The 25513-nt window shown below is 41.0% G+C and overlaps 1 protein-coding gene across 9 annotated transcripts in view; it reads left to right on the top strand.

Moving 5' to 3' along the window:
• Positions 1-25513, top strand: part of PRUNE2 (prune homolog 2 with BCH domain) — a 135444-nt gene that overhangs the window by 92738 nt on the left and 17193 nt on the right. For 8 of the 9 annotated variants that reach the window (XR_013843751.1, XR_013843752.1, XM_079995973.1 and 5 more), the window contains exons 9-11: positions 21-819; positions 21324-21403; positions 22189-22410. Coding sequence is in view for 7 of the 9 variants with exons in the window: in XM_079995973.1 (XP_079852099.1) it covers positions 21-819; positions 21324-21403; positions 22189-22410 (1101 nt within the window). In the remaining 2 variants the exon portion in view is untranslated. The remainder of the gene's footprint in view (positions 1-20; positions 820-21323; positions 21404-22188; positions 22411-25513) is intronic. The other variant, XM_079995968.1, reaches the window with a different exon arrangement.

Here is a 25513-nt window from a genome sequence, read left to right as displayed (position 1 = left end):
ATTGTTCTTTTTAATTTCAGAATCTATCTGTTATACACTGCATAATGCAAGTGAAGGGTGCAAGTCCATAGATAAGTCAGAGATGATAAGACCAGAAACAAAGGAAAAGACAACTTTGAAAGAAGCCGAAGATCAATCTTCACTAGAGATGGATTATGTCCTCATTACTGGCGAAGAAACTGTATCTTTGAGGAAGGATATCTTGGGAAGACAAGAAAGTAATTTCACTTCACAGGAAGCTACAGCAGTAGAACAAACGAATTCTCTTGAAACCTCTTCAGCAGAGACCTCGGATACATTTCAGTCACTCTCCATAATAAATGAAAGTGAAGGGCAGTCTGCTCTGGAGACTGAATGGGAATCTTTCTATTTGGCAGAGAAAAGTTCTGCTGTTGTGCCTCAAAAACTCGGAGATGAAAAAAAATCACCCAGAAGCCCTGCGCGAGATCAGGAATGGACTATGGTGGGCCAAAACAGAGTGAATGATATATCACCTGAAGAAAACTGTAGCATAGACACAATAGAGTCACTATCTAGACCCCCTGTTAAAGAATTAGAAGGTGTTTTAAGCCAGGAATTGATATGTGAGACACAAGATGAAACTCTGCTAGAGAGAAACCCTCACAAATCAGGGCAACAAGAGGATGGGAAATCACACAATAAAGGGACAGATGCTCTTTTATTGCAAGTTGTTGCTGGTGATGGGGAATTGGATGTCCTTTCACAACAACATTCTGTCAATGGCATGGTAACAGAACAAGAAGCAGAAGAGGAGACCCAATTTGTTGGCAGTGAAAGAGAACTCAGTCCTGTAACAGGGTAAGGACAGGTCCACACATTTTATTTCTATTTTTTTTCTGTATAAATATGGGGCAAATGGTCACAGAACCTCTGAGAAGCAAATGCTATTTTTCATTACACAGATGGGGTTCGATAATAGATTCAGCTAGCAAAAGAGCTTCTGGTTAAGCAGGATGAGACATTCAGTTTTTACCAAACTCTCTCCCACCAACTGCAGCCCTCCATACAATACCCTCAGGAGGAGCTTTTGGTACAGATTGTAATGGGGAGGGGGCAAAAACCACTTGTGCAAGTGGAAGTGCTTTCTACAGACACAAAGCCACCACTGGATACTCCCTATAGACTTTATACCTTTTCTTTCTTTCTTTCAAATTCTTTACTAACAATGACAGGTTTTTTTTTAAAGGATCCTGCAATTCTTTTCTCTGTCTGAACCCGAGTAAGCCTTGCACCTCTTGAAAGATTTTGCTATGCTGAATGCAGGGATGAAGAGTGTTGTGCTTCATGCGTTGGGTCCTACACCTTTCTTATTAAAGCAGCTTCTCACCTTCCTCTGACCAACTTCTTTCTTTACCCACTGTTGGGATATCCTATTCCTAACAAGCATCTACTCTAGGGATGTATCATGATGCTCTACTTTTAGACCAGAAGTTCAGTGTTCCTTCTTAGAGTCCTGAATTTTACAAGTGAGGATTGCAAGTGAAATTCTGATTGACTTAGTTACAGATAGGTAGCTGTGTTGGTCTGCCATAGTCAAAACAAAATAAAAAAATTCCTTCCAGTAGCACCTTAAAGACCAACTAAGTTAGTTCTTGGTATGAGCTTTCGTGTGCATGCACACGAAAGCTCATACCAAGAACTAACTTAGTTGGTCTTTAAGGTGCTACTGGAAGGAATTTTTTTATTTTGTTCTGATTGACTTGTTCAGGGAGAGGAGATGGAAAGGAGTATCCTGGAAGATGGTGTGGCTAACTGAACAGAAGTACTCTGCGCTGCAAAGTTTTGTCCCAAGTCCCATTTGTACCAACCTGTTGAGAGACTGATCTCTCTACTTGAGTTTTGGTTAGCAAGGCTCAAGGACGTTGGCAAGGTGCTTGGACCAGTCAAGGTGACTTCTTGCGCTCTGGCCCCTTGCCACTTGTGGCTGATAAAAACTAGTTGAGAAGGAACAGCTGGCTGGGCCAGGGATGTGATGCTTCCTTGTGTGAGGGGGTCGTCCCTGCCTGCTTCCAGGAAGAAGTGCTAAAACAACTCAAAAAAACCTTCCCTGGATTTGGAAAATTAAGTAATTATTGTCCAGCTGCCAGTCTCCCCTTCTTGGGCAAGATTCTTGAGCAAATGGTTGAAAACCTGATCCAGGTGCTTTTGGAGGAAACTGATTTTCTAGATCCATTTCAATCAGGGTTTAAACCTGCTTTTGGCACAGAAACTGCTTTGGTTGTCCTCTGCTGGGAGAGAGACAGGGGAAATATGTCCTTGTTAATTCTTCTTGACCTCTCAGTGGCTTTTGATACCATTCATGTCAGGGACTGTCTGAACACTGAGGAGTGGGCACTCGGAGAAGCGAAGAGTGACTTGGAAGAAGGAATTAATGATCTGGGGGAGCCTGTAACAGCCAGGAGTCAGAGGCAGGAGAAGCTGCAGGACCGGAGAGTGAAAAACAGGTGCATGAGAAGGGAGAGATAGGCCAGGTTAGGGTAAGGGGGCTCCTCGTCCTGCCCCCACCTCTCCTGCTCCACTGTCTCCCAGGAGAAGAATAGGATTGGAGTGGGAGGAACAGAAGCAGGCTGCACAGAGACATAGTTTTGCCTGCTTGCATGCAGCTCAGGTGAAGGAGATACATAAGCTAAGGTTGGAGGTGAGGCCTCCCTGTTGCTACAACTGCCTCATCGGGTGGACATCTAGAAATAGCTGAGGCATTTGAGACATAGGACTGATAGACATGCCTTTTCCTAACTTGTAAGGGTACTTTTGACAATAAAGAGTTAATTTCTCACTCTGGACATGCCTTGCCTGATAGCACCATGACAATCGACCATGGTATACTTCTGGAGTGGCTGTCTAAGTTAGGGGGGAGTGGCACTGCTTTGGATCTACTTGGATGGTCAGTTCCAGAGGGTGCAGCTTGGGGAGTGCTCTTCAGCCCCATGGAGCCTTCAATGTGGAGTTCCTCAGGGTTTGATTTTATTGCTCATGCTGTTGAACATCTAAAAGAAACCACTGAGTGGGGTCATTCAGAGTTTTGGAGTACATTGTCAGCAACATGTTGATTCCACACAGCTCTACTTCTCCTTTACATCTGCAGGTGAGGTAGTGGAAGTGCTGGACTGAAGTATAGAAAATAAATAAATAAATGAATGAATAAATGAATGAATGAATGAATGAATGAATAAATAAATAAATAAATAAATGCTTCACTGCTTATACTGCTGGCAAAACTCTGTTCTTCCTCTATGAGAAAGGAGAAGGTTCGTGTGAAGCATTGAATTGAAGTGGTTGCTGTTTCCCTCTTTAGCATATAAGTTTGGTGATTTTGAGAAAAGGCAGCCCGCAGGTACACAAGCTCTTGTAAGAGGAAAGCTTGCAGTGTTGGTAACAGTTGCTGTCTTTGTCATTTGCCTGGGAGACAGCATAGGAGCTGGTTCTGGGAACACACACAGACACCAAAACAAAAGTACAGTTTTCATGGAAGCCAGTCTTTCGCTGCTGATAAATGTGAAAGCGTTAAAGCTTTCCAGGGCTTAAATGTAATTTTTGCATTCCTACAGTCCTCCTTTGTCATCTGATACCCCAAAACAATACATATAACCACACCGCCATACTATCCTTTGAGAACAGATTTTGATCTTTCATTACAAAATTAGTTAATTCACATGCAAATTGTGGAAGGTTTGCTGATTGTTTCGTGACTTTTTAGTTGCTCCTAACAAAGGTGTAACCCTCTCATTTGCAAAAAAACAAACAAATACCATGATGTTAGATTGGCAGGGAGGCAATGTGTGTGCAGAGCAACTGTTTACACAACTTTCCTCCTTGACATGATAAATTTTGTTTGTTTGTAACAAATTTATTTGAAAGAAACTGTTGTGCAACTTGGTGCCGTGTGGCAGCTAACCACCTGACTTACAAATTGGGAAGTCAGGACCTTGGATCAAATCTCACCTTGCCATGGAGGGCGAAAGGCCATAGCTCAGCACCAGCACCTGCCTTGCATGGAGAAGGTCCCAGTCTTGATCTTAGGCATGTCCAGGTCAGGCTGGGAATGTCCCCTGCCTAAAACCCTGGAGGGCTGCTGCTAGTCAGTGTAGACTGAGCTAAATGGGCCAGTGCTCTGACTCATTGCTTCCTATCTTCCTCTCAGCTTCAGAATGGCTAGCAAGTATTGGCATCCAGAAGTTCCTAAATCAAATCTTGCCTCTGTCATGAAGCAGTAAGTAGCCTTGGACAACTTGCCACCTCTCAACCCCAACCCCGTCTGCAACATAGCTAGAATCATACTAACCTATTTTAAAAAGCTGCTGTAAGAATTGTGTCCAAATGCTAAATATTATTGTTGCCTGCAATGTGGCAGTACATATATTCATTCCAAAAACCCAGGCGCTGTTCCCCAAATATCCTTTGCCAAAAAGGGGGGGGGGGAGGTGCAAATCAGCTGCCTGGGTCACACACTCTGACCTTTAACTTTAGTTGTTGGGTGATAGCCCATGTGTTTAATCAGTGCTGCAGGAAATACACTTCATTCTTAATTACTACTCAAGTACCTGGTCCACTGGGCTCTCCCTTTAGACCTCTCCAGATCCACTTGTCTGGGTGTTCCTGGTCTCCATTGTGAAATGCTGGAGGACTTGACAACCTGGAACAGTGTAATATAAATAGCTGCCTGGGCTTGGATGAGGAAGTCAACAGCCTGGTGCAATATGAAATGGCTAGCTGGGATTGTGCTTTAAAGAGGAAACATGAAGGCGATCAGTTCGGCAAGACGGATGGACAAGGAACTTTGGGGGTCATTCCTGCCTCACAAGTGCTATGTTATTGTCCCTGCTTGACAGCAAGAAGAAGGGGCAAGCAAAAACATTGCCGTCTTTTACTGTGAAGGAAGCAGATCTAGGATCAGACCCTCGCATCCAAGAGCGTTGGCTTTGCCATCATATCTGTGGAGTGACCTTGCTCATACTTGAGTTTAATTAGAGTTTAATGCATTTAAGTTTTGTGTGTTCAAGTTCTTTCAAGTTGAGGTTCAATGTGAACATTCATACCCTTGATACACTGTAGTTATCACTGATATATCGTAAAAAACAATAACCTAGACAGGACAGTCATGGCCCAAAAAAGATGGCTATGATTTTGGGGTCCTCAGCTGACTGAGATGGATCCAGGATAATGGGGTACATTTGGATTTTATTCCCTACTCCCCAAAGTGCAGCCTGAGCTAGCATAATCTAGTACATTGATAGTTTGACGTTTACCCCACCAGCACACCCCACAGAATTTTCCATAGAATTCTTTTTCATGCAGAGTATGAAAAATAAATATGCTATGTAACTTGTGCTGCTCAATTCTGCACCACAACTTAACTGCTAAAATGCTTTCACTGAGCATTTCAAAATAATTATGTCTCATACTACCTTGAAAAAATTGGGTTTGGGCTATTGATTAGAAGTTTGCTGCTTTTATCTTTCTCTCACCGTAGATTTTTACTTCATTTCTGGATAAAAAGAGCAGAGTTTTTCAAGCTCTGTCACTGATTTTCTTAGTAAATGTGGATATAATTATGCATGTGTGTGTGTGGGGGGGGGGTTATATATGCATATATATTCCGAGCTTGACACAACTCCACAGGGGCCATTAAATTATCATAATTTGCAGATGAATTCTAGTGCTTCTCGGAGCTGCTGTCGCTTCTGGTATATACAGCAGGGTATCCAGAGGCAGGTGATCATCCTTATTTAGAAGTACCACTAGTCATGTGACCAGAAAAATGGTGGAGATCTGTATTGCTAGTGAGCTGCTATAGAAGGGAGATGCTGAAGCAAAGTATTAAAGCATCCTTTTTTCTATTTTCACATTGGAAACTAGCCTTCTAAGCTTCTAGAAGGTAAGCACATTGGTTTTCGTACTGAGAGATTGACAAGGAATGTGCTTTTTCTACTTAAAAGCTCTATTGTTGCAGCATTGCAAGGGTGGATAGAGAAGGGGGGAAAGAATATTTGTCAGCAGGATGCAAAGCGTCCACTGCCTCATTACAGGAAGAAAATAGGCAGCTGTGCCTTAATTCCGTCACATCTTTTTATGAAGGGAAGTGTACATGCATTTGATGGACTTGTCATGCCAGGAAGTGGATGTGTTTTGTGCAATTAGGGAACAAAACTTTCCTGTGTCTTTAATTGCTTAAGACTCTTCATTATTGTCATTTCTGCATAGCTTTCCGAGGAAGGGGGTGGGGAGAGAATCAAGGCGCTGCCACTGTCTAAGGGGGCTTAACCAAGGGAGCGTTATTTGCGATCCCTTCTGCCTTATAGCCCGGTAGGCAGACACAGCTGACCTGTCTTTGATCCTTTGATCTGAAATGAAGCATATGACACTTTTTTCTTCATGCATCCTCCTGGATTATTCGGGTTAAAAAAAGAAAAGAAAGATACTGTAATTTTTCAAGAGAGAATTGGGTGTCAAGTGGACAATGAACAGGAATGCAAAGCTTGGAAAGTCTTATGAGCACTTTTGAAATGATAGCCAGAATTGCTGCTAGTTTAACTGTCAGCGAAATAAGATGGAAAAATTCCTGTGAGAAACTACTTTGAGGTGTGATGGGTTTAAAATATGAAGTCTTTAAAGCATAAGTGTAAAGAGAGATGTTGTGCGTGTGATTAATCTGATGGTTATAAATTCCTATGAAGCAGAGTTGTAAATGGGGTGGGAAGTAAGCAGGTCAGTATTATGCCTTTTTAAGCCACATGAAGTTAATGTGTTTGGATATAATGTTAGGCTCAGAATCAGGAATCTATGTTTTGGGTCTTTCTCTCATTCTTAGTCTGTAAAGCGGTAGTTGTAATGTCTTACATCATGAAGCTTATAAAGCAGTTAGTAAAATGATAAATGACAGTCTTCCCTGAGAGAACACTGTGAACAATCCTGTAGCTGTTGTGGCAATGCAACATGAAATGAACCCTCTTTAGGAATCTCAGTCTGATGTATCTTCTCAGCCACAATAGCTTTCTCCCTCATTTCCCCTCATGTTTTCATTCTTACTGCAAAGATAATAGGAACTTCCATCTTCCAGTGATCAATGCTGTCTTCCATGCTGTCTGGGGCTGATGACAGTTATAGTCCTGGAGGGCACCAGGTTGGCAAAGGCTGATCTAATCTTCAGTGTAGTGTTATAGGAAGTCCAAAAAGTCTATATAGTTGCACCTTTTTATATGGCTGCTGCTAATCACCTTGTGACCCCAATGAGGCAGCTTGGTTTTCTACATTCTTTTTTTTAAAAAATCACAGTACTCTTCTAGCTGATTCCTACAAAAGATGCTGCCTTCCCCTTCAATTCACTGATCTCCCTCTCTTCAAAGCTCTCCTCTCACATTCAGACTTCTGCAGCCTTTGCATTTTTGGCTTTGGTAAATCCCAACTTGACCCACTTATAGCCACTGAAAATGCTGTTGCTAAGACAATTTCACTGGTTAGGGCAGTTAGTGCACCAGATTCTGACATCAATTCCTTTTGCAATGGGCTTAACTCACTTCCTTCTCCCCCTCCCACCGGCCAATATTAACACACCTACTTTCCCATTTTAGGGCTTTCCCATGCATATTCTCAACCTAATTTTTGCATTTCCACATACAACCAACACTTAACGGCTTGGATCAACAGCCTATTAAATCAATATAGCCCAGGGCATCCTACCCTCTATTTTCTTCAGCTTTTATTTATAAAAGAATTATGCTGCTCAGTATAATAAAATTATCTATGCTGTCTTCATAGAAAATAAAAAAAGTTTAAACAATAGCATTCAATAAGGTTCCTAAAATCTAAGTGAAAACAGAACAATACTGTGGACAGTATAAGCCAGTATAGGCAATTCAGCATGGAGTCCTGATTTGCTTATTATTCTTTTATGCCTAGTGCAAAGTTTTGTTCCTGGCTGAAACTCATAAATATTATTGCAGACATACAGTATTACTAAAATATTGTGCATGTGATTAATACTGCAATCCTATTCACACTTTCCTGAACAAAGTAAAACATAGTAGTAAATATGGATATGATAATGCTTAGTATTAACTCCTCCACATCATAGTAATGCCACCATAACAGGATCAGGTCCCTGTTTAAATATACCCTTTGTTTTTTCTTTTATTTTTTAAGCAGGGTGATACATATGCAGCTAGCTGTGAAAGATTTGTTGAAATAAAATATTTTGGAGACCATGCTATTGTCCTTCTCATGACAGTGTCTCTGTGTGGGGGGAATAAATAGGACTGAGGCCATCCTGTGATAGATGATAGGTTGCATTCATGTTTCCCTTTCAAACAATGGCAGTTTATTCACAGGTTAACCAAAGTTCTGCCATCTTCATACTTTATTTCAGTGCTGGTTAAATGACTACTGTTCCTCACTCTAAGAAGAAAAATAGTGGCTGGCTGTTCTGTTATTTCCTAGCATTTATGTTGGAAATACTGAAGAATATGAATGATGGAAGATGCTGCCTTTGAAAAGCACACTCTATCCAATGCTTTCAGAACTGACGTTTTTGTATTTTCCTTCACAGTATCTTTTTTGACCATCTTAGGGGGGAGAGCAGTCAAGTATTGCTAGACGTCTTAGCAGCAATTTAACACCAAAATAATGCTGCAGTTACTTCTGTACTGAGCTAGGGATACCAGGTGCTGGGAATCCCAGGTGGGGGGAGTGCGCAGGTCACACTTGCAGGCTTCCCAGAGGCATCTGGTTGGATGTTGTGAGAACAGAATGCTGGACTAGATGGTCCTTCAGCCTGAACCAGCAGGGCTCTTATGTGTGACTCAAGCCCTACTGTGGGAAGGTATGTGGAACCTCCAGCAGTAAATCACTGTACACCTTACCCATCCAAACAATGGTTTCCTCACTTGCATAGGTATTACAAATGGATTTGTAGAAAATGAATAAGCATTTTAACTTCCCTGACAATAATTTTGTTGATTGCATCAGGCGTTCACTTCACCTTTCCTCCCTCAGTCAACAATGATTTACTAGGCAATTTAAAATTTGCATTCATTCACATGAATTAGAACAAGGAAATGAACTATAACCTACCCCTGCCCAACCCTAGAATGTGAAAAAACTTAACATGGGATATTAAGTGCTTTAGCTGATGATTATGTAATTTATGTACATGGTGCTTTTCAAAGAATGAGAAAGCAAGATACAGCAGAGACCAGAGAGGAAGGAAAGGGATATGAAAACAAGCATAAACAGGGAGAAAATATACAGTTGTTTCAGTTACATGTATTTAGTCTTCAGTGAATGGGGTTGAGTTAATTTCTCCCATAGGAAGCTCCAAAACAAAAAAGGTATTTCCAGGAGAAGAATCTGTGATTATATCACATTTGATTATATTACTCATAAGCAGATGAAGAAGGCCGAGCTAGCACTCCCATGGGAAACTCGAAAATCTCAAAAGACCTTTCCAAACTATACATTTTAGCTGGGTTCTGTGAATTAATTTGATCCCTCTGCATAGTGTTGATATGCCATCCATCAGATATACAGAGTAGCTCTTGAGAGGCAGCTCTTTAGTTGCAGCATCAGCCACAGCAATTTCTTGGTCTGCAGAACAAAGAAGTTTGGTTTTGTTTGTTGGGCCATCTAACAATCTGCCGAAACTCTTCCAGGACTGAGAAGCTGGGGCTAGGAATACAAATCACTTAAGGTACAAGTTTTCTCTTTTTAGAGTTCAGGAGATTCTCCAACCAGGGCGTTCTTACAAGTCAGAGCCCTCACTATGTAAAAATCCAGTTTTAGTAACTATGTTCTTAAACTGCCACTGAGATTCTTTACACTGCATATGAGGCATGATTTAACATTAGATATGAGGCTCACTCCAAATGTTTTTGCTTATGTATTTCAGCAGACCCTGAATAACTTTGCCATTTGCCAGTTTGACAGTGATTGAATTCCTGTAAGTTTCTTGGCAGCTGATTGGTTGTGTCTCAGGTACTGCTGCCATCCTCTACGGCTGCATACATCTCATGTGTTTGAAGTACCGGTACATGACTTTCCCAAAGTAACCTGGGAGCTATAGTTTATTGACGGTTCTGGGAGTGGTAGCTCTCTGAGGGGTAAACTACGGTTCTTTGGGGGAGTATTTTAATTGCATAGTGTATTATACACAGTCACTATTTGGTACTACCCATTTCATCTAGTCATACTAACATTCTTTTGACAGTAATGAACTTATCTGTTATAACCTTACTAATAGCTCACAGCATCTCAGGCCCTCTGTGGCTCACCTCTGTTAAAATTTTTGCTTGTGTATAGTAGCTTTACGTGCCCTTTCTTGCCAAATTGTTGGCTTAGAACCAACTTAAAAGTTGGCCACTGTTTCACCATATCAAAGGAAAGTGTTGCACCAATTCTTAACCAGCATAGTTTCAATTTATTTGTGTGGTTTTTTTCTTCCTTTGTACCCTCACTTTATTTTGAACCCTCAAAGAAAGAATATCATTTATGAGAGAATGAACATTGCTCAGTGTCAGTGCACATTCTTTGTTCCAGCTAAATAAACCTAGCTCATGTGACTGGGACCTCTGCCTGGGACGCTGGCAAGCTGCTCTCAGTCAGGGTTGATATTACTGGGCAAGATGGACCATTAGCTTTTAATGATAGGTTCTTATAAAGACAGATTTTACTGAGCAACAGGTTTTGTGCTTAAGTGAGCCTAAAGGAATCGGGTTCTGTCCCCTGTGGTTTCAGATGTTATTTCCTTCCTCTGAAGCATCAGCATTGGACAAAAAGGACAGAGCAGGGAGGAGATACTATGGGCAATTCATATTGTCACAAAAGTTGGGTGCCTGCCTCTCTCTCTGCCAGGCGGTGGCAAGAGCCCTGGGTCCCAGACACACACAGGGTCTGTGTCCCTTTGGAGAATGGAAGACCCCCAAAGGCACCAGCAGCCACCCTCTTCTCCCTGAGCTGCACCTCTTCCATGGGTAAACTAGCATCCAGTGCCTTCCTCTCAGGCGTGGGTTCCTCTCCCATTTCCTCAGGCACAACTTCCAACTCAGCAGGAGCCGACTGCTCTCCCACTCCAGCCAGCTTATCCTTTTCTCCGTTGCATTCACCTACAGACTGCAACTCCCCACAGCACGAGCCCTTCAACTGCCCATCCACGATTTTGACATCTCTGACAACCCCTTCCTCTTGGGTGCCTGGCAGCTGGACTTCCAGGTCACTTCCAGACCCCTGTAACTTCTCATCTTCCAGCAGGGCGCTCCCCTTGCACAGCATTACACTTTTCTCCCCAAAGAGAATCCCGTTGCAATGGTCTATCAATTGGTCTATTTCATTGAACTGCTTGTTCACATGCTTACGCCTCTGTTGGTCCACCAAGGTGAGTTGCTCAAGGAATGTTGTTGCTTTCCTCACCTCATCTGGAGTCACATCTTGCTTTCCTTGACTGTGCCACACACACTCCTTTTGCAGATGGTTGATCTCACTGCACCATTGCTTGTCCTCCAGCACCAGCTGCCTGCACAGGAGCATGGACTGCTGCCAAAGTGCCACTGCCTTTTCTGTCTCTGCTAGTTTTCTCTCCAGCTTTAGGGTTGTTGGTTCTCCTCCCACCATTTTTTACTTCAGGCGCACGTCACTCCTAGGCCTTCTCTCAAGGAAACACAGATCCCACTTCTGACACCAGTGTTACAAAGGTCGGGTGCCTGCCCCTCTCTCTGCCAAGCGGTAGCAATGGTCCATGGGGTCTCAGGCACAGGGTTCGTCTCCCTTTGGAGAATAGAAGACACAGTGGAGACTGTTGTGCTTTAAGAAATATGGTTTATTCACCTATTTACACCTTCGGTCTGCATGGACAGAGTCCAGACCTTATGGCATGGTCAGTTCAAGAAGCAGTAGCACAGGCATCCTACTGCCTCCCTCTCCAAGATGGATCTCACCACCACCCCAGCAGTTACCCTGGCAACATTCCAATTCCCCAGTCTCTGTTCACACCTGGGGGCAAGAGGGAAGTTCCCTTGTATTGTTAATGGCCCTCTATTGTTCTCTTGATAGCCATAGCTGGGCCAGGTTGGTTTGCATAAGCCAGCCCAGGAATTCTCTGTCTGCCACAGCTCTGCAGTTTATGTTTTAATCCATATCCCAATTAATCCAAATCCTAGCATTTATTCATTCCTAGGGTTTAGGGGGACCCCCCCCCCACAAATCTATAACGATATGTTATTGGAGCAGCTGCCACCTGGTTGTATCTCATACTACTCTGCTGGTACCTGTAAGGAAGAACCATATCAGTTAGGCATGGTTCCTTCCCATGTCAATGTCACCCAACCTCAAAGGATGAATGATACAAGTAGGGGAAAGAACCACATAATTGGTCCAAGCCCCATGATTCATTTATTATTTGTATGGATTTTCCCAAACCAACATGAGCTCTAGAGGCATGGAAGTGGCAGCTCCAGTACAAAACACAAGGTAACATTGTACAAGGAATCCCCAATACCTTAACAAAAATCCAACAGCAGTGAAAAATATTGTGACTCTAAGGGAACAAAAGGAAAAGTGAAAAGAGGTAGGAGGATAGAGATTAGTAGAAAATTGCATGTTACTGCTGAGGTGGGCTAGCAATGTATAGAATAATAAGTTGGGGGGAAAGATCATAATTTTTATCTCACACTTAAAGATATAAAAGGAGCAAGGAGGCATCTGCAATACATGATTGCTAACATGTCACATCACAGATATCAATATGCTGCAAAATCAAGCTTCTTTTTTCCCATGCTGTCAGTGTGATAGAACTCAATCATAGGGTAGCATGAGTATCAAAAAGTGCTGAATTCTGTTGATACTGTATAGATAACAGCCTACTCTGTTATTTCTAGCCTAAACTGTAAGTGTGACTAACTAGGCTGGAAATCCTAACCCTACTTACCTGGGAGTAAACAAACTAAATTTATTAAGATTTCTTTTGAGTAGGCATTATAACACTGCATTGCTTTTTCAGAATGCACCATATCCACTGGGAACATCACAGTCTTTCCGCTCTGACTGTGTTCACACTCCCATTCACCGTGCACTCACTGCGTTTCCAGTGTTGGCTTTTAAAATATGTGTTCACATGATGTTTTCCAAAATGCCTATCTATCCTGTACTTTGTTATAACATACTGCTATTTGATGTATTGTTTCTAAAACCAGCTTAACGCCAATTCGCTGTGCTTAAGGGCTGTAATGTGAACACATCCTCAGCTTAGCTCCTCATCTATATATACCTGTGAATGGTAGACCCAGTGCTTTTTTCTGGGGGGTACGCAGGGGTACGCATACCCCTAAACATTTTCTGAATCTTTGTACTTTTGTCCATTTACTGTATTTATTTTTCCTGATTTGTACTATAGAATGATGATTTTCTTGAGTCAAAATGAGAGTACCCCTAAACATTTTTAAAGAAAAAAAGCACTGGGTAAACCGATTGCAAATCTACTGTATTGCAGTATTGGGTAAATTAAGATGACAAGGATAGTAAAATACTTCATGCTTGGAGTAAAACATTTCAGTTGACAGTAATGATAGTATTTGCTACAAGAGTCAAATCTTAACTGGCGCGGGGCGGAGATGGAAATGCTCACTTCTTAATTTGAGACTATTTTAGCCCTGACGTGGTATAGAATAAAAGAGAAAATGTTCAAGATTGTCATTTGCTGCTTCAGGCTCAGTCTTGCCGGGTGGTCGGCAGCTGCATGTTCATCTGAGATGCTTTTTGCTATCATTCTATTCATTCCTTTATACAGTACTGGAAGCAAAAGTGCCCTGAATACAAAATGTTTTGGCCACAGTGTCAGCGATGGCTGGTGCCCTTTGGGAATGGTAGAGTGGAAGAAGGCAGGGAGACCAAGAGTAGGTGCAGCAGAACCCAGTGGCTGGTGGAGCCAACCAATCCTTCGTTTGTCCCCGTCCTCTTCCCTGGTTAGTGCAACAAGGGCAAAGCAGAGACTAAGGGGGAGGAAGCTCACAGCCAGGGCCCCTTTGACTGGTATCTGGGAACCGACTGAGGTTGGTGGGGCAGTGTCCCGCCCCATGTGTTATAAGAAACACACACACCCCGCTTGAAATTGCAGTGAAATGTTTTCCTGAAATACTAAATATGCTGATAGTCAGCCATCAGCTATAAATTGCCAAGTGGTATTTCTGATTAGTGGAAGCACTGAATTCTGACATCATCATGGCAGAAGCTTCTTTTCTGACCTCTAATAGATGCTTCTAGATCATCAGTAAAACAGAAATAACCACAATGATTAATCATGCAATTCTCTCCTTCAGCTGTGGTTGTGAAAATTATTTGTCAATATTTATACACCATTTTGTACTGCACATATTATGGATAATTAAAACATGTTGCTGCAGAGAAAGAAGGGCTATCTAGGCATCTCACTGTGGATGTACAAACAGATTGCTGTACTGCAAATTAAATACCAACAAACAGAAGACAAGGCCTTCTCTACATCGGTTATCTTAATTATGCTTTGCTAATTAAGCTGCAAGAAGGCCAAGGTGAGCTTATATCAAATGCTGCAGAATGTGTCTAGAGAAATTTAACTCCTTGGAGGCTGTACAATTAATCAGCTTTCTCAAGTCACCTGTCTCTACTTTTTACTTACAACTGTAAGTAAAAGTAATGGCTTCTTCCTCAGACAAGCTGGCATATTTTTTTTCTTTTTTAAAAAAGTTGTATGTGTCGTCTGCATAGCAGTGGAGGAACCTTCCCACAATGCTGGTTATGTCCTTGGGCAACACAACTGCCCCGCCCACATTTTCAGGAAAACATAGCAGCGCCCAACATTTTGAACTAAGAATTATGTGCGGGAGGAAGATGACTTAGTTGCTTTCTACCCAGCATTGCCCAGACTCTGGAGTGGGAACTACCCTTCCATAGGAGTACATTTCAGTTGCAAATATTTGTTTGCTTTTTAACTTTCAACTGCTTATTGAAGTAAATGGAGTCACAGGGAAACACAGGGAACTGCCTATAGAGACCACTGGCAGATCTGGCTCACTGAGTGGTCGTGGCTCCAGAGTTTCAGGCAGGAATCTTTCCCAGTGCCAGGAACTGATTTTGTTTTCTCTACAAAATTGCTCACAGAAATTCTCTGTGAAGTGGTTCCCTGGGTATTTTTGTGTCAGGTTGCAAAGCAGGTAACCCTGACCCATGTTCTGCTTCAGTGGTCGGCTGGGAACATTCCTTTCTCAACTAACTCAGTGCCAATCATGCTGTCTCTAGAAGATTTTGGACATATATATATGTTTCTGCCACATGTACCTTTTAAGCTGAAATATATAGAAGTTCCTTGGTTCAAGAAGAAAGATTGTTCATAAACTGTCTTAAGCAGGAGCCGGGGAAGCTTTTGAAATCTTCCATGCACATTATAGCAGCTTGGGCTGATAAATATTAACATGCATGGCTTCTAATTGTAAATGAATATTTTCCTATTGCTGTCAGAGATGTTCTTTTTTCTTTAGTTGCTCTATTTCCACATCTTGTCATTGCTGTTGCACTGTTTGGGGTTGTCTATATAGCATATTCCTGATTGACTCTGCAAAAGTATTTCTGAAAGTCTGTGATAAGGTGATCAGCTACCACTGTGATCCTATGCATGCCTACTCAAAAGTAAATCCGATTGAGATAACTTGGGCTTATTCCCAGGTGTGTCTCACGCTCATACATTAATGGGGTTTCTTATTAGTTCTTTATAGCAAAGTATACTACCAAGATGACCCACCTCTTTGTTAATACTGTAAATGATTCAATATGCAACATACGGAAATACTTCTACTAAATGTTGGTAACAGTAAACCTATGATACGATTAGAAGAGCAGAAGATTTTGCATGGGTGGTTTTTTAATGGGGGGAAATTGTCTAGTTTATTCCTAAAGTCATTCCATTGGAGCTTTCTGGTTACAGGGATAAATATGGCCCTACCAAAAAGAATGACAGAACAACCCTATGCATGCTTTCTCAGAAATAAGCTGCACTGTGTTCCATTAAGATTACTCCCAAGTAAATGTGCCTAGAAAGACAACAACAACAACAACAACAACAACAACAACAACAACAACAACAACAAAATCAAGGCAGCAATTCCCAATTGAACACAGTGGGACTTACTTCTGAACAGATATGTATAGTGTTGCACTGTAAGAAATCTATGTGAGATCTTACACCAGACACAGTGTTAGAGTTTGTAGTTGTATGTCACTCTCTTTAGGATTTGTAGAATATTATTCTTACCTTCAAGGCTGCCAGAGTATTTCTCAGGACGATTTAGAGAGTCGAAGTGTGGTTGTATCTCAGCACCCATGGACAGAATAGCTGAGAGCTGACAATGTGGCCGAGTGGAAACTCAACACAATTAACCTAAGTGTGACAGGTGAAAGATCTCTTGTATGCAAACACCTAAATGCTGCCTGATCCCTGTCATTGTCCCATTCTTTTCAGGTAATAAAACCAGCTGCATACCCTTTAACAAAGATGAAAATAGGGACATTTCTCACTCTTCCCCCAACTGACCCTCCTCCACCGCCCATTTTGCCCCTTCTCCTCGCAGAGCATTTTCTATCAGGGCAAGTTCCGCCTCCACCGCTATACCAATGGGACCCAGCACACACCCCTCCACCGCCCTGAGACAACCCACCATCACTTGGGACAAGGGCCCCAACATCCTCCCTGAGCTCGGCACTGGCAGTGGAAATAGGAACATTACAGGATCAAATCAGCAGCCAGTATGGCTTTCATAATTCCAGGACTGTCCCTGGAAAATCGGGACACTTGGAGGGTATGCAGCTGCTGGTTTCCATTTCGGGGCAACCAGCTACAAATGCAGTCCTAGAATAGTTTTCAGCTATTTTGAAGTATAGCCCATCTAATAGTTCAAAGCGCTGTAGCCATAGGTATGGCATTAACTCAACTACTAGAAACCAACTTTTGGTAATCTTAGTAGGAAAGGGATTCCAGGGAAGAGGAACAACCATTTTTACTTGGCACTTGAGCAACATTATCAAGCAGCTAGTTTTGCTTGGCTTTAGAAGTTATGATGAAATCTATGGTACATAGATAGTCAAGTTTAAGGCACGATAGGTAGGTCAAAATCATCATGAGTCTTGTCCAAAAGGATCTTGGAAGCTTGAAAAAATAGAGTCAGGCATACTTCAGAAGCAGTAACAACATGGTCTCTGTTAAACATTGCCTCTGGCATTACTCACTTATGTTGGTTAAAATATTTGCATATGCTGTTAGTCCCCCCCCCCCCATTAGGCAGTGAACAGAAAGAGCTCTGTTAGGGCTGCCTAAATGTGGATGTGCTCCCTAATACCATAATACTTGATGTAGGAACCTTTATTTTAAGATCACTTTGAGTTTTGCTGTAATTTCTTTCTGTTTACTCTTTTGGGGAGATCATAATTATATAAACTTCAAGTACAGTCATCTTCAGTCATCTTTACACTTAAAAATTCTAGGGTTGTATTTCATAGTGCTACAATGAAATAAATGGACTTTGTTTATTCATGACCATTGATTGCAATTGCCCTAACTTCAGGATGATTTACGTTACAAGCCCTGGTGTCATAATCTTCTTCTTAGGGCAGATACCCTTTTCTCCTTCATGGTGTTTTTAAACATTATTTTGTGCTCACGTTATCAATCATCTTCTATAGTTAGAAGGGAAGTCAAAACCAGAAGAAAGCTTTGAATAACAAGACAACATGGGTAATAAAATGAAAATCTCCTTAAAAGAATCCAGAGGAGCATGGAAAATGTAAAAGTTAAAGCTGCTAGATGGTTCTGTGAAAAACACACAAACAAAAACAACCCAGTACTTTATTTGATGAAAAATGGCTACAATTTATATTTGAAAAATACTCTGGTTTTCGTTTCAGTAAGTCTGTAAGCCTAATTTATCTGGATACTTGCAGTGTCATCTAAAAACATTTACTCAAAATCAAGTCCAATTGAGTTCACTGAAACTTATTCCTATCTAAGGGGTTATAGGATTGATCACATACTTAGAAGAACAGGGATTCATCTTCTTCAAAAGGCTTTGGCCCTTCTACCTTGTAAAACATTTTGTTACAAGCACTTTAAAAAATATTAATAGTCACACATTTCTGCAGGATCTGAAATACTGGCAACTCCCCGTTTGTGCAGGGCTTGGATTCCGGGGTCCTTGTGTGCACCAGCAGCCATGGGTCAGCCCATTCCACCCCTTCCACCCCTCCATTCCACCTTTCCCCATTCTGAGGCTGAAAATGAGACATGTCTTGGCAGTCGCACATCAATTGGATGTGCAAAATGGTTGCCTCCTGTACATGGTAATATCATGAGAAAGTAACTTACAAGGAAATATCAAATTGTTCTAAACTTCATCTCTTGTTTTGTTTTAAGAGTAATGTTTATGTTTCCAAACCGTAAGCTGGATGGGAAATGGGACTTTTGACTATGTCTTTCCAAAAAGTGCATAATTAATTCTCTTATTTACTCCTTATTCTGTCATGCAGTCAAAACACAATAATGATCACACCATTATTTATTTTCCTTTTGCTATTATTAGTGCATAATTATCCAGATCTCATCTTTATTGGTATGGTTTGTCAGTGGTTTCCTTATTACTAGCTCATCTGAGGATGAAATAGATATCCTCCTTTCTCCAAGCCATGCGTTACCTAGTTGAGAAAGAAAGAGCTGGGGTGAAGGGAAGAGAAGTCTCTTTCTCTCCTCTGTGGCCAGGAGTCTGGGATTCCCACTTGTTTTCTTGCTCAGTCGTACAAAGTGAAGTGTACATTCTGCACTTCAGGACAGGATTCTTTGTTTTTTCATTGTCTGAAGAATCATGAAAGGACCCATTTGAGACAAACCAGTTTTCACACTGAAATGTTAATTCTGAGAGGCAGCATAATTCTCACTGAAACTCCAAACTTGATCATTCTTATTAACTTTAGGACGAATTTTAAAACAATCCAGTTTACCCAGGCATTTGATGGCTCAAAGATACTGTTATTTGCAGCCTTGAAATTATTAGCCCTGAGAGTATGTGATTGTTTGACATGTTTAATTGTTTTTATATGTTTTAACAGGTTTAGTTGTTTTAAACTGTTTTAATCATTTTTAAATGTTTGAAATGTGTTCTTATTTTATTTGTAATTGTATTTTTAATCACTGGTGTGTCTGCTTCCCTGTACTCCTTTGGGAGAAAGGGTGGGATATACATTTACTCATAAATAAATACCCCCCCCCCCATAGCGTTAATTCTCTAACACACATTAAAACTCAGTGAAAGCTGCATATCCCTAACATTTCTCTGTCTTGTCCAATGAAAGCAGAATGGGTAGATCTTCACCTAATGCACTATGATGGCTCTATTTTTTTTTTTTAATAATTTTTATTCGTTTTTCAGACAGATAATAAAAACACAACAAAACAAACAGAAGAAAAACAAAGAAAAACAAAACACACAAAACAATTAGACCAATATAGCTTCAAAGACATCATTTCATACCCTTCTTTCTTTTGACTTCCCCATACCTCCCCATCCCTGCATCCTTGTTTAATGATTCTTTAGCAACCCTTAAGTCAATTGTCTTAATTCCCTTTCATAAAGTTTCCTTTAGTTTTTTAGTTACTGCTGCAATTCTTTACCTCTTACCCCCTGACATCTTAACATTCCTCAATTTTGCAATTGTTTTTGAGATATATTTTAAATTTCTTCCAGTCCTCTTCCACTGTCTCTTTCCCCTGGTCGCGGATTCTGCCCGTCATCTCAGCCAGTCCCATAAAGTCCATCACCTTTGTTTGCCATTCTTCCAGAGTAGGTAGTTCTTGCATCTTCCAATACTTTGCCAGTAGAATTCTTGCTGCTGTGGTGGCATACATAAAGAAAATCCTATCCTTCTTTAACACCACTTGGCCAACCATGCCCAAGAGAAAAGCCTCTGGTTTCTTAGGAAAAGTCCACCTAAGGACCTTCTTAATTTCATTATAGATCATTTCCCAGAAAGCTTTAACCTTTGGGCAGGTCCACCAAAGGTGGTAAAAAGTGCCTTCAGTCTCATTACATTTCCAACACTTATTGTTAGGCAAGTGGTAAATTTTTGCAAGCTTGACTGGGGTCATGTACCACCGATAGATCATTTTCATAATATTTTCTTTTAAAGCATTACATGCAGTAAATTTAATACCGGTGGTCCATAACTGTTCCCAGTCAGCAAACATAATATCATGACCAATATCTTGTGCCCATTTAATCATTGCTGATTTCACCGTTTCATCCTGTGTATTCCATTTCAACAGCAAGTTATACATTTTTGATAAATTCTTAGTATTGGGTTCCAACAATTCTGTTTCTAGTTTTGACCTCTCTTTCTGGAATCCTATTTTCCTGTCCTGTTTGAATGTCTCATTTATCTGATGATAGTGCAGCCAATCTCGAACCTTGGGCTTTAGTTTCTCATAACTCTGAAGTTTAACCCTTTCACCATCATATTCTAGAATTTCATAATATTTTGGCCATTTAGAGTCCATATTAAGCTTTTTTACTTCCCTAGCTTCCATTGGTGACACCCACCTAGGGGTTTTACTTTCCAACAAATCTTTGTATCTAATCCAAACATTATACAATGCTTTCCTTACAATATGGTTTTTAAAGCCTTTATACACCTTTGCCTTGTCGTACCATAAATATGCATGCCAGCCAAAGCTATTGTCATACCCTTCCAGATCCAAAATGTCTGTGTTCTCAAGAAGTAGCCAGTGTTTCAACCAGCAAAAGGCTGCCGATTTATAATAGAGTCTTAAGTCCGGCAGGGCAAACCCCCCTCTATCCTTTGCATCAGTTAAAATCTTAAATTTAATTCTGGGCTTTTTGCCCTGCCAGACAAATTTTGATATGTCTTTCTGCCACTTCTTGAAACAGTCCATCTTGTCCAAAATCTGCAACGTCTGAAATAAAAATAGCATTCTAGGCAATACATTCATCTTAATAGTAGCAATTCGGCCTAACAAGGAAAGTTTCAACCTTGACCATATTTCCAGATCCTTCTTTACTTCTAACCAACTTTTTTCATAATTATCCTTAAATAAGTTCACATTCTTGGACGTTAAGTTTATCCCCAGGTATTTTACCCTTTTTGTTATTTCCAAGCCTGTTTCATTCTGAAATCTCTCTCTTTCTTCCATTGTTAAATTTTTCTCCAACACTTTCGTTTTTTGTTTGTTCAATTTAAAACCTGCTACTCGACCAAATATTTGCTTGTTTATTTTTCTATGTGTGCTTCAGATTGATATCGGAGGATGTTGGAATGGATATCCCTTCTAATGAGACTATGCTAGACTCCAGTGCTACAGAGATGAGACCTGGTAAGACAACCTTTTAATTATTTTTTTGATCCTCCTCCTTTTCCAAACATTTTGTTAATTCAGTGAGAAGCATGTTTCTGTGCTGCCACGAGATCATTCCTGTGTTAGAAGAAAAATGTGTGAGCTTTGCTTTATTTAGCTAATTCAATGGTTCTCTTGACAAAAGATTATAATTTGCGGCACACTCTCCTGTGCTTTGGTGTCATCAGGCATGAGCTCATGTGATAATTAGCTACTCTGCACTTTCTTGCTAAATTTGTCTACAGTTTACAGTTGCCCTCCAGATTAACATATAGCAGTCAAAACAATGCAGTTCAAATTGCTGCCTAAAATGTGGTGGTTAGGAAAGAAGACTTTGACATACTAAGGCCCATTCCTCAACCCATTTACTCCACACAGCACAGATGTGTAGGGTAGGTCTAGACAGCAGTAGCCCAGGATTCCACATAAGACTTGCAGGGCTCCAGAAAATGACAGAGACGTACTAGATCAGTCCTGAAAGGCCCATCTAGCTATTTATCTATGCTAATCACAACACACAGTCTTTGCTGTAATACCATCTCCTCTATCCCCCCCCCCTTTCGTCATTTGATATAAATTTAAATCCTGGATGTATGAATGTAATTTCTTTACATACATTTTTATTATATGGTCATTTTTTTTTCAAAATTTTGATGGAAATATTATAGTTCCATATGGTTGGCTGAGGCAGAATTATTTAAATGTTATTCAACATAATAGTTTTTATCTAAAACAGAGATTATTTTATCTTCACACTTATTCAGAACCTCCCAATTCTCTAGATATCAATGGTTCCAGCTCCAGAAGGATAAAACTCACAGCTCCGAATATCAATCTCTCTTTGGACCAAAGTGAAGGATCTGTCCTTTCTGATGATAACCTAGACACTCCGGATGAAATTGACATCAATGTAGATGACCTGGACACACCAGATGAAGCAGATTCTTTTGAATATGCTGGGCATGGAAATGAATTAAACTGGGAAGGTAAAGTAGCATGCAGAGTGATGAAATGTGCATTTTCTATATTATTTTTAGGAAGGCTTAGCAGTGGGAAAGTGATTCTCACTCTAGGGCTTCAGCTGTCAACTCAGCTGTGTGTTCAGAAACGAAGACTGATTCTGAGTATCATGTATAAAGCTGTAGCAGAATGCACTGCTTTCACTACAGTAATGATTTCAAGTCAGATATTAAGATTGCAGTGTTCCATCAGTCATTCAATTACATTAATTGATTTTGAAAGACTAAAAATGAGCCTCCGGTTAAGTGGGCAGCAGACTTCTTAGCTAAAAATATTCTTTTTAATTTTAGCACTTTAAAAATGGCAGGTGGCAACTACTGTCTTTAGAAGGGGCACTCCTAGCTTATCACATAGAAAGAAATGTATCTTCTAAGATGATCTAGTTATAGCACACATGCCATAAAGAAAGTAAGATTTATTTGCTTTTGATATATTGTTTTTACTCATGAGCAAAGGTAGTCTGTTAACCTACACACATTTAAATGGGAGTAAGCCTCAATGAAAACAGTGGACTTTACTTCTGAGTAGACATGTATAGGATTGCACTGTTAATTGATTAAATCATCAGCAGCAAAGCTTTCCAGATGTTGTTGGACTCCAACTCTCATCAACCTTAGCTAATAGCCATGGTTGATGGGTATTGTAACCTATCAACACTTGGGGGAGGGGCGGATACAGATTCCCCAGCCAGGGATTAAAAGTCTGAAACTCACACAATTTAATGGACTAAGATTGCTTTACTGTCGGCAGTGCTAGTTACTATGATTTGTCAAAATCAGCTTTAGGCATTAACTGTTTGATGTTTTGCAGTAATATCTTGGAACAGCACAAATGTTTCATCTTTTCTGCAGCTATCAGCTAATTGCATATCAGTACTAAGAACAATGGTGTTTATACAACTCAAAGGCATTTTCACAGATCAAGTGGTTTAGGCAACTTATAGTTAATAGACTCAGTGATTTGTCACTGGAGAAACTCAGGGCAGACTTTCACCAGGAAAGGCACCAGTCATTAGCTCCCATCAAACTATGCTCTGCTTCTGTCTTGATGCCCACTGCAGCTAAATGAAACTACCAGTTCTTATTGAATTTTTATTTATCGCATTTATATCCCACCTGTTTCTCCAGGTTGCTCAAGGGGTCATACATGGTTTCCCATCATTTCTCATTCTTGTGGAATCCCACTTTTCTGCACATACGCTGTTTATGAGCTTTGCATTGCAAGCATAAGTTTAGGCACAAAATGCTTCTCACTTTTTAGTTTTCGCCTTGTTTGTAGAGACCAATATTGAAGCCATTCCATTTTTTTTACACATCAATGCATCCCATTACTGCATGGAACTCATGCAAGCGAGTGGTCTTGCAACTGGTATCTGTAACGAACTGAACTGCTCCACATACTGAACCAGACAAAGATTCACATGACCACCCTTAACTTCAATAACAATAATGGGACCATAGCTGACTAAATTCTATTCAGAGTAAACCCATTAAAATTAATCCAAGTTACTCATATACTTTGCTTTCTAGGGGTGGAATTCAACATACTGCTATGTGGACTATGTGTGCATGAAACTAGGTCTGCTTGCACAGTGGGATTTCTCCCTCCCCCTCCCCCCCACCCCAAACCTGTTCTGGGGTTCCCCCACCCCTCCAGAGCAGACTTAGGGGGTGCAAGGAGGGAGGAGCCATTGCTTGAGCAGACCTTGTTCAGTGCATGCAACAACTTAGTTGCATCCTACCCATTGGGTCTACTCTGAGTATGACTAACTTTGGATTCAACCCAAGAATATTGACATAAGCCAGATACAAAAGTTGTGTTTATAGTACAATACCAATAGGTCTCCTCAGAGGTTGATTTTACTCTGCTTTTGTCTGCTGTGCCATAGGAATCCAGGTAGAGACAAAGGAGTGATTTTATCTCATTCTCTGTGCCATTGCTAATATCCAGCTCTTCATCCCCACCCCCACTTCTAGCAATTAGGCTCTCCCTCATTTTACATTATTCCTGCAAACAATCAGTGCTGAAATGTTTGAAGCCAAGCATCAGCTAAGTGTTTTATTGGATTGCAGCCCACATTTTGTGTCTTCAGTATTTCTCCAGATGGGTACAATGTCATCTGGCAGATTTATCAGTGCAGTAAACTGTTCACCGTCTCTTACCTGCCTATAATACAGACAGTTGGGTTTGATGTAGAAGAGTTTTGGATTTGATATCCCGCTTTATCACTACCCAAAGGAGTCTCAAAGCGGCTAACATTCTCCTTACCCTTCCTCCCCCACAACAAACACTCTGTGAGGTGAGTGAGGCTGAGAGACTACAGAGAAGTGTGACTGGCCCAAGGTCACCCAGCAGCTGCATGTGGAGGAGCGGGGAAGCGAACCCGGTTCCCCAGATTACGAGACTACCGCTCTTAACCACACTGGCTCTCTAGCTAGCAAACAAAATGGTTTTTTGCTTCCTAGAGTTTAAAAAGCTATTCGGGATGAGATATCAGCTAATGTTTTTGGACTACAAAGCGCTCCTATTTTGAAACAGAAATATTACAAAGCTGTTCAGAAAGAAAGCTGTTTCCTGCTTGGCGGGGGTTGGACTCGATGGCCCTTGTGGTCTCTTCCAACTCTATGATTCTATGATTCTATGAATGAATGTAATGCAAGGAGAAGCTGAACTGTGAAGCCAGGATATGGGGCATAGTATCCAAAGCAGGTTACTATTTCGGAACCTGAGCCAGAAGATCCCACAAGCGCTTCTCCCCTTCTCTGGCAGTAAAAATGTGGTAATAGTAAATAAATAACAGTTTGCTCCACTTTCATGGCACTCAGAATCTGCTGCCTGAGGCGGCTGTTCTTACTCTGCCTGGGAAATATAAGAGCAGATAAGAAACCTCCCTCTTAAAATGATTCTGAAGACACAACCTAACTATGTGGATGGAAGAATTACTGGGCCTAGTTAATAAGAACATTGAAAGTCCCTGCTGAGTCAGGCCAAAGGTCCACCAATCTCATCATCCTGCCTATTGACAGAGAGCAAACAGATGCCTCAGAGAGGCCCACAAGCCAGGTGTGT

The sequence above is a fragment of the Podarcis cretensis genome (genome assembly GCF_951804945.1).
Source record: "Podarcis cretensis genome assembly, chromosome: 11".
NCBI lineage: Eukaryota > Metazoa > Chordata > Lepidosauria > Squamata > Lacertidae > Podarcis > Podarcis cretensis.
Note: the sequence above shows the minus strand (reverse complement) of the source record. Positions and strands in the feature narration are given on the sequence as shown.